Source organism: Osmia bicornis, unplaced genomic scaffold (assembly GCF_907164935.1).
Source record: "Osmia bicornis bicornis unplaced genomic scaffold, iOsmBic2.1, whole genome shotgun sequence".
Taxonomy (NCBI): domain Eukaryota; kingdom Metazoa; phylum Arthropoda; class Insecta; order Hymenoptera; family Megachilidae; genus Osmia; species Osmia bicornis.
In genome coordinates this window covers 14,485-24,444 of record NW_025791408.1, presented here as the reverse complement: position 1 = coordinate 24,444, position 9,960 = coordinate 14,485, and the positions used below count along the sequence as shown (strand labels likewise).

The 9,960-nt window shown below is 41.3% G+C and overlaps 1 protein-coding gene across 1 annotated transcript; it reads left to right on the top strand.

Moving 5' to 3' along the window:
* Positions 1–1,014: 1,014 nt before the first annotated feature.
* LOC123989141 lies at positions 1,015–1,899 on the top strand. The gene has a single exon (XM_046289816.1). The coding sequence runs from the start codon at positions 1,015–1,017 to the stop codon at positions 1,897–1,899; it is 885 nt and encodes a 294-aa protein (XP_046145772.1).
* The last annotated feature ends 8,061 nt before the right edge of the window (positions 1,900–9,960 follow it).

Here is a 9,960-nt window from a genome sequence, read left to right as displayed (position 1 = left end):
CGACATCGAGGCGGCGTTTGACAACACACCCCATGATGCCATTAAGGAAGCTGCGAGGAAGTATAATATTAAGGACTCCGTCGTAAGATGGATCCACAACATGCTGACGAACAGAACAGCCATAGCAAGCCTTGGAGAGGAGACGGTGAGGGCTGACGTCGCGTGGGGCTGCCCACAGGGAGGAGTCCTATCCCCCCTGCTGTCGACCCTCGTGGTTGATGAACTCATACGTATACTCGCCACGGAAGGCTTTGAGGTTCAGGGCTAGGCCGACGACCTCTCTATCACGGTCAGAGGCAGACACCCGTTGGATCTAGCGAGGAGATTACAAAAGGCTATCATACTCGTAGAATCTTGGAGTCAATCACACTCACTCTCGGTTAACCCGAGCAAAACGGAGCTGGTCCTGTTCACAAGGAGAAGACGCTTTTATTTTAAGGCTCCTCACCTTTTTGGGACGCAGCTACAACTCACAGATGAGGTTAAATATCTAGGTGTAATACTAGACAAAAAACTCACCTGGAAGAACCATGAGAACAGGCAGACTCAGAAAGCAATCAGCACCTACTGGGCCTGCCGCAGAATGTTTGGCCCCACATGGGGATTCAAACCAAGGGTGGTCAGGTGGATATACCAGGCCATCCTTGAACCTATCATAACATACGCCTCGATTGTGTGGTGGACCTCCATGAAGAGGGAAGCACACAGAAAGGCTATAGAAAAAATATACAGAATAACGCTGCTGGGGATAATAGGTGCACTCCCCACCACGCCCACCTTGGCAATGGGTGCGCTGCTCGATATCAAGCCACCCCATCTAACAGTGATGGCAACGGCTTGGAGAGCGGCCATCCGCCTCCACCAAGCTGAAGAATGGTCCCCGACGGGCGGCGGGCACACCGAAATCCTCAGGGATTCGGGATCAGAGTCAATTCTGACCCACGGTGGAGACCGCTGCAAGACGGAATACCTCTTCAGACGAGAATATGATCTAATCCTCCCAGATAGGGAGAAATGGCTGAAAGACCCAGGGAGGGTCTTCTGACTCCGGGGGGGCTGGTCTGGTTCACAGACGGCTCTAAGACCGGTATCGGCACCGGAGCCAGGATTGCGGGGGAAAGCCCTAGGGTCGAAATGACCCACAAGCTGGGCCACCACGTTACGGTCTTCCAAGCAGAAGTGTTTGCCATATGGGCCTGCGCCAAATATAATTTGGAAAGGGCCCACTCAGGCAAACACATATACATCTGCAGTGACAGCATGGCCGCGCTGAAAGCCCTCCACAAAGTGGAAATAGGGTCGAAGCTAGTCAAGGACTGCGCACTGACTTTGAGACAGCTATCTCTGAACAACAGAGTTAAGCTGCTATGGGTACCAGGTCATACTGGTATCCCAGGAAACGAGAGGGCTAACGAATTGGCACGACTGGGAGCGTCAAGCTCCCAGCCATGCCATGAGTACCCCATTGGTGTCTCAACCTACGCGTTGAAAGGCTTGGCTAAGGACTGGTTAAACCAGGAATTCACCAGGCTCTGGCACAACGCCAATGGCATGAGACACACGAGGGCCCTATTTGAGGGACCGTCACAGAAGCTGGGTGACACCTTAAGTCACCTGGACAGGGCGCAGCTGCGCATGCTCGTGGGCCTAGTGACAGAACTCTGGTACACGAGGAAACACCTCGCGCGCATGAGACTCACGGAGGAGACATTATGTCCGAGGTGTGAGGAAGAGGACGAAACCCCTCTACACGTACTTCTAAGATGCAGGGAACTAAGGGCCCGAAGAGGAGCAATCCTGGGGACCTTGGAACCCTTATCATTAAGCATTTCGGCTGGCCTGGTGCCGGCGCTTCTAAACTTCGCTGCAGAAGCCCAGTTGCCAAGGCACATTCAGTAAAGAGGCTGCCTAGCGGCCCGGGTACAATGGTCCCCAAGGACTGAGTGCCCGGCTAGCCTCAGCCAACTAAGAATAATAATAAATCATGGTTTATGTTCATCAGGATTATTTTATTTATTAAATTTATGTTACTTAGAAACTCATAGACGTTTAATAATTATTAATAAAGGAGTATTAATTTTTATACCTTCAATATCATTAATATGATTTTTAATATGTTCTTCAAATATAGTTGCTCCTTTTTCTTTAAATTTAGTTGGTGAAATTTTTTTATTAATAAGATTAGTAAATTGATTGAGATTATTAATAATTAAATTATTTTTTTATTGTTTAATTAGATTTATATAATCTTTATATTTTTTAGATTTATTATTCATGGAAAAAATTTTTTTTATAAAAGTTTAAGTAGAGGCAAATTAATTAATTATTTAATTTTATTATTTCATTGAATTCCTTTAAATATAATTATTTTAAATTTAGGAATTTTTATTTAATTTAAATAGTTTAAAAAAAATTTTGTAGTGTGGATTCAAAGATGTATAAATACTTTAAATTATTTTAATTATGTTTACTTATATATTATTTATATTTATAAGATGATTTTTTTTATTTATATTAATTATTCTTTTTAAAAGAAAATTAATTATTTTAGAATGAATAATTTATAATTATAATAGAATAAAGTTTTCTTTTTTTATTTATTTGGATTTTTATAGAATAATATTTTTAATATTAGTTTCATTAATTTCAATGGTTGTATTAATTTATAGAATTTATTATATAGAAGGGGATAAATTTATTAATCGATTTATTATTTTAGTAATTTTGTTTGTAGTTTCTATGTATTTAATAATTTTAAGACCAAGATTTTTAACAATTTTATTAGGATGAGATGGGTTAGGATTAATTTCTTATTGTTTAATTATTTATTATCAGAATGAAAAAGCTTATGATGCTGGAATATTAACAATTTTTAGAAATCGAATTGGAGATGTAGGAATTTTATTAATAATTACAATAAGAATAATATTTGGAAGATGAAATTTAATGGTTTATAAATTTAATTTATTAATATTAATTTTATTAGTATTAGTAGCTTTTACAAAAAGAGCTCAAATTCTATTTACTTTATGATTACCTGCAGCAATAATAGCACCTACTCCTGTTTCATCTTTGGTTCATTCTTCTACTTTAGTAACTGCTGGGGTTTATTTATTGATTCGATATAATAAATTTTTGTTTTTAGATTGTTTTAATAAATATATTTTATTAATTTCTAGATTAACTATATTTATAGCAGGTTCAATTGCAAATTATGAATATGATTTTAAAAAAATTATTGCTTTATCAACTTTGAGTCAATTAAGATTAATAATAAGAATTTTAAGATTGGGTTTTTGAGAAATAGCTTTTTTTCATTTAGTAATTCATGCTTTATTTAAATCTTTAATATTTTTATGTGTTGGAAGATGTTGAGGAGTGGCTCTGCCATCTACCCGACTCGAGCCTAAATCATGCGTGGTCTGTGGTTCCCGCTTTTTCCTCGGTTATCCGCGTCTCGACGTCCGCAGTGGAAGCGTGCAATTTGTATTCGGATTACTATATTAAATTATTCCATATCTAATCACACCGACGAGCGTGTTTTACCCTTTCACGGTCCTCTCCCACAGGTTATGGGCCCAGAACGTGCTTAAAATACGCGATTAAAGTTAATATAAAGTGCGCACGATATCGACCACGTGTACGGGTTGAGGTTAGGCTATAGATCGTCGTTAAAAAGGAAACGATGTCGAATCTAGTGCGGATCGAGACACTGAACCAGGAAAACTACGATACCTGGAAAATACAAATGCGTGCGTTACTGGTGAAAAACGATATGTGGGGTTACGTTAGCGGGGGAATAATGAAACCGCAAGTGATCGGCGGAGATGCAGCGTCGCAAAACGAGTTGAAGGAATGGACAAGGAACGACGAGAAGGCAATGTCGGACATGATATTATCCATTGCACCCTCAGAGCTGAAACAGATCAAGGGATGCGAAACCTCGAATGCTGTTTGGCGAAGACTCGAAAACATATACCAGTCGAAGGGACCCGCGAGGAAGGCGACCCTTCTCAAGCAACTAACCCTACAGCGCATGAAGGAAGACGAAGACGTTCGCGAGCACTTGAGAAGATTCTTCGACGCGGTGGACAAGCTAAACGAGATGGAAGTCGCGATTAACCCGGATCTATTGGCGATCATGCTGCTGTACAGCTTGCCTCACACGTTCGAAAATTTTAGATGCGCGATAGAATCGCGAGATGGACTTCCTAGTCCGGAAGCCCTACGCATCAAAATTATTGAAGAGAGCGACGCACGTAAAAACGAGTCGCGCGATTCGGTTCCGAACGCCATGTTCGCCGGGAAGCGACAAGAGAAAGTCGTACACGAAAGAAAAGACAGAAGTGACACGAACAATAATAAACGCGGTGAAGTGCTCGACAAATCAAAGATAAAGTGTTATCGATGTCATCGCGCGGGGCACAAGGCGTCGGAGTGCGGTCGAAATCGCGGAAAATCTCGGTATGCAGCGAAAAACGCCGAAGAAATGAATCTTTTCGCGTCGGTAGAGGACACTCGAAACGATGAAGCATTCGGGGTCGAACGCGACGTGCTAGGCAATAAATGGGTCCTCGACAGCGGGTGTACTTCCCATTTGTGTAAAGACATAAACATGTTCGCGAGTGTCGACGAGGATCACAGTGGACGGTTGAATCTGGCGAACAACGCGTCTACGGAGATTCATGCGCGCGGAACAGTGCGTTTCGCGAATCAGTGCGACGACAAGAGTATAAACTTGAGCGATGCTCTTCACGTGCCCGACCTACGCACGAACCTGCTGTCGGTAAGCAGGATTACCGATCGAGGGTTCGACGTAATCTTCAAGAGGGATCGGGCGATGATCGTCGATGGCAACGGACACATCAAGTTAGTTGCGAATCGTAAGGACAATCTGTATTACGTAAGTTCGAAAAATGAGTATGATTGTAAAAGCGCGAGCGTATGTAAAGGCTTCGAGGTTAGGCGCGAACTCAATGAATTCGAACTGTGGCACAGGCGCCTTGGCCATCTCAACGCGAGAGACTTAGTCACAGCTGGCCGCAGCGGTATTATACCGAGCAATAGCGTCAAAAATTCCGGAAGCGAATTACGGTGTGAAATTTGTATACGCGGAAAAATGCCGAAGACTCCTTTCCCATTGAAATCTAATAGAAGCGCGGAAATGCTAGGGATTGTCCACACGGACGTTTGCGGCCCTATGCGGGTAAATTCGAACGGCGGCGCGAGATACTTCGTAACCTTTATCGACGATTACTCCAAATGGTGCGAGGTACGATTCATTAGATCCAAGGACGAGGTTTTCAAGTCATTCTGCGATTTTAAGGTTTTTATTGAAAATCAGACCGGTCGAAAGATAAAATGTTTACAGTCGGACAACGGAAGGGAGTATGTAAATTCGGCGTTCGATGATTACCTTAGGCGTAACGGGATCAAGCGCAGATTGGCGGTTGCGTACAATCCCGAGCAAAACGGGGTCGCGGAAAGAAGGAACCGCACGCTACTAGACACCGCGAGATGTCTGATTCTCCAAGCGCGATTAGCTCCGTCGTTCTGGGCGGAGGCAGTCAACACTGCGAATTATATTAGGAATCGCTGCCCGTCGAAAACTTTAGGCGGCAAAACACCATTTGAAAAATTAACAGGGAGCGTTCCGAGCGCGAAGCATTTTAGGGATTTCGGTTGCAAAGCGTATTATAAGGATAACAAACCGAATAAAGGAAAGTTCGAACCTCGCTCCGTACCGGGAATATTTTTAGGTTATCCCGAAAATTCGAAAGGGTACAGGGTCTGGTCGCCAGACAAAAGAAGGGTCGAAATAGTGCGCGACGTGCGATTCTTGGAGATGTTCGACAAGGAACTTTCGAATTGCGAGGATCCCATGGGTATAAATTGCGAGCGCGACATTATTGAAAGCGACGATTCTCGAAATCGGGAAACTCGCGAAATAGACGTACTCTTAGATTCCGGCGAACAACGTAATCGCGAGGCGGATACGTCCAGCGGCGATGTCGCCGAATCGGAAGGCGAGGGCGCAGAACCGGCCCAAGTTCGAAGGGGTCGCGGCAGGCCGAAGATCGTACGCTCCGGTTCCAGGGGAAGACCTCGAAAGATGCATAATATGGTCGAAGTCGGAAGTACGGGAGGCGAAGAAGCTTGCGCCGCCGAGATTCCGCTCGAACAGGCAATCTCGGGCGCGGAAAGCGAAGAATGGCACCGAGCCATAGCAAACGAGTTAAGGCAAATCATAAAAAATGACACGTGGGAATTAGTGAAGCGCCCAGAAAAGGCGCGAGTAATCGGAAGTCGCATCGTCCTAAGGAACAAGTACGATGCGGACGGGAATCTCGAAAAACGAAAGGCTCGCATCGTAGCGCGAGGCTTCGCTCAGCGTCCCGGCATAGATTTCGAGGAGACCTTCGCTCCAGTCGCCCGCCTCGGTTCTATGAGGCTGATGTGCGCCCTCGCGGTTAACTCGGACATGACGATCCACCAAATGGACGTAACCGCGGCATACCTTAACGGTATCCTGGAGGAGGAAACGTTTATGGAGGTTCCGAGTAACTTGGGGAGAGCGCTTGAGATCGTGATTGAATCGGAAGGACGCGATGGCGGCTTAAGAAAGAAGGCGCTGAAAATGAAGAAGGATCTGTTGGAGAAAGACAGAGTCTGCCATATGAAGAAAGCCTTGTACGGGCTGAAGCAGGCGGGACGCTGCTGGTATCGAAGATTGGACAGCGAATTAAGACAGTATGGTCTGAAACCTTCAGACGCAGACCCCTGCATGTATTATATGGGGAAGGGGGAGAATTTGTTGCTGGTGCTGGTGTACGTTGATGACCTGTTGATATCTTTTCGGGACCACGGGAAAGTGGACAACCTTAAAAGAACCTTAAAAGGATTGTTCGATATGAAGGATTTGGGCGAGGTCAAGTGTTGTCTGGGCCTCGAGTTTCGCCGATCGAAGGAAGAAATACACTTGAACCAACAGGGTTATATCAAAGACGTATTGGAGCGATTCGGCATGTCGGATTGCAAGCCAGCGAACACACCGATGAGGAACGACCTGAAACTGACGAAGGAGGGAAACCCGAACAAATGCGACAAGGCGTTACCGTATCGAGAGTTGATAGGGTCCCTGATGTATCTCGCCGTCGGCACACGCCCGGACATTGCCCACGCTGTGAGCGCGTTGAGCCAGTTCAACGACTGTTTCGGACGGGATCATTGGGTTGCCGCGAAACGCGTTCTACGATATTTAAAGGGGACGACGACAACGGGTCTCGCATATAGGAAGAGCTCTTCGATTCTTCTGGGGTACGCTGACGCTGACTGGGGAAGCTGCGTCGAAGACAGAAGATCCTTCACCGGACACTCCTTCATCTTGGGGGAGGCAGCCATCTCCTGGAATTCAAGGAAGCAGAAAACGGTGGCCTTGTCATCCACCGAGGCCGAGTATATGAGCCTGAGCGACGCCGCCAAGGAGGCGATATATCTGCGACGATTCGTAACGGAATTGGGTTTTGAATCGTTATCGAGCGTCATACTTTATTGCGATAATCAGGGGGCGTTAAAATTAGCCGAAAATCCCGCGTTTCACGGTCGCACCAAACATATAGACATTCGACACCATTTCGTACGCGAAGCGCTTGAGAGTGGGATGCTGAATATTAAGTATGTACCTACTCAGGAAATGGTGGCCGATATTTTAACTAAGGGCCTGCCCGGTCCGGCGCACAGAAAACTCGCGGAGAGTTTGGGATTGAGATCGTATTCGGGCTACTGACGGCTGGGCATGACCGGCTCGTATCGAGGGGGAGTGTTGAGGAGTGGCTCTGCCATCTACCCGACTCGAGCCTAAATCATGTGTGGTCTGTGGTTCCCGCTTTTTCCTCGGTTATCCGCGTCTCGACGTCCGCAGTGGAAGCGTGCAATTTGTATTCGGATTACTATATTAAATTATTCCATATCTAATCACACCGACGAGCGTGTTTTACCCTTTCACGGTCCTCTCCCACAGAAGATTTATTTATAATTTTAATAGAAGTCAAGATATTCGATGTTATGGAGGAATAGTTTATATTTATCCTTTTAAAACTATAGTATTAATTATTTCTATATTATGTTTAATAGGATTTCCTTTTATATCAGGATATTTTTCTAAGGATATAATTATGGAATTAATTTTTTTAAATAAAATAAATTTAATTAGAGTAATATTTCTAATTTTTTGAACTATTTTTACTGCATCTTATTCTATTCGATTAATTATATTTATTTTATTTTCTAAGAAAAATTATTATGTAAATTTGATTAAAAAAGAAGGAATTTTAGTAAATTTTTGTATATTTATTTTATTAATAACTATTTTTTTTATGGGATATTTATATTTTAAAGTTTTTAATTTAAATTATTTAATTTTATTAACATTAAATATAAAAAGTATAGTAATAAAATTAATTTTTTGTGGAATTTTAATTGGTCAATTTTTTTATTTTAATTCTTGTAAAATAAATATAATGGGTAATATTATAAGAACAATATTTTATATTGAAAAGATTTATCAATATTATGATGATTCCTTTAAATATAATTATATTATATGAAAATGTTCATGAAAAAAATTTATTTGAATTTAAAATTAAATTTATTAAATTAAAATTTTATTTATTTAAATATAAATTAGATGAATATAGTTTTGTAAATATATTAACAAATTTATTAATAATATTAATTTTTATTATTTTAATTAAAAAATTTAAATAGCTTAAAAATAGAGCATAATATTGAAGATATTAAGATAATTTAAAAATTTTTAAATAAAATTTTATAAATAAATTATTTATTAATATTATATTGAAATTATAATGTTTTTTTTAAACTATATAAAATTAGAAATAATAATATATTTATATTAATTATAGAATTAGAAGTTCTATTTAAATTTCTTTCTTTAATTGAAATTTAAATTCAATAAATTTATTAACAATAAATTGCTTCTATTTTAGCTTCAATTAAATATTATATATATATATAAATATATGAAGTAATTTTTACAATTAATTTCGACTTAATATTAGACTTTATAGTCCATATATTGGAAAATTCAATTTAATAATCTATAACTTTGTTGCGCGCAGAGAATAAATTTTTTCCTCCGGGCAAAATAACCGGTAATTTTAGTAAGGAACGAAGGAGTTTAATAACGTTTATAGAAGACACTTTTAATGTACGTAATATACTTTAATCAACAAAAAAAAACAATAGTGTTAAGTCACTTCACACTGTAAAGCCTTTAATTAGTAAAGGCAAACGGTTTTATATAAAATGTACTTTCAGTCGAAATACAAGGCGAATTAGTCGCGTGATCCAAATACTTTGGAATACCTGTTTGCTCTGGTGAATAGCGAAACAGAATAGGACGATCGTCGCCGCGTCGCGGTTTTTATAATCGTGAGCGCGCTGACAACGCCGAAGGTTTTTCGGCGTTTGGCATAACTTTGCCTAATTTAAATTGGCGCGCGCTTAATCCCGAACAAACCGCCCGCCTCGCGGTGTCGTGCGACCGCGACAGATGACGTCATTACAATGCCAGTGAATAGAACGTAGTAACGAGCACATTTCATTGATGCGTCGTACCTTGCTGCGTAGTTTCTATTCAGGTAAGTGATTTATATACAATCTTACATTTACGATAATGAGAAATTAATACATATAATTAACGTAGAAAATAGAAAATAGAAAAATAATATATTATAAGTAAATTAATAAATCTTAATGGCTAATCGGTAACTTACATAACCTAGCGATCGGACGTACATATTGCGAATGTGCAGTCTTTACGGTGACTACACGAATGAGGCCGTCTTTACCAGGATGACATTCGGTCACCCGACCTAGTTCCCATTTCGCCGGGGGAAGCGTCGAGCTCTTGAGTAGAACTAAGTCCCCGATTTCGAG

What these genes read in the sequence shown, in the direction of transcription:
- LOC123989141 (XM_046289816.1), top strand. Translation starts at nt 1,015, where the DNA reads ATGGCTGAAAGACCCAGGGAGGGTCTTCTGACTCCGGGGGGGCTGGTC.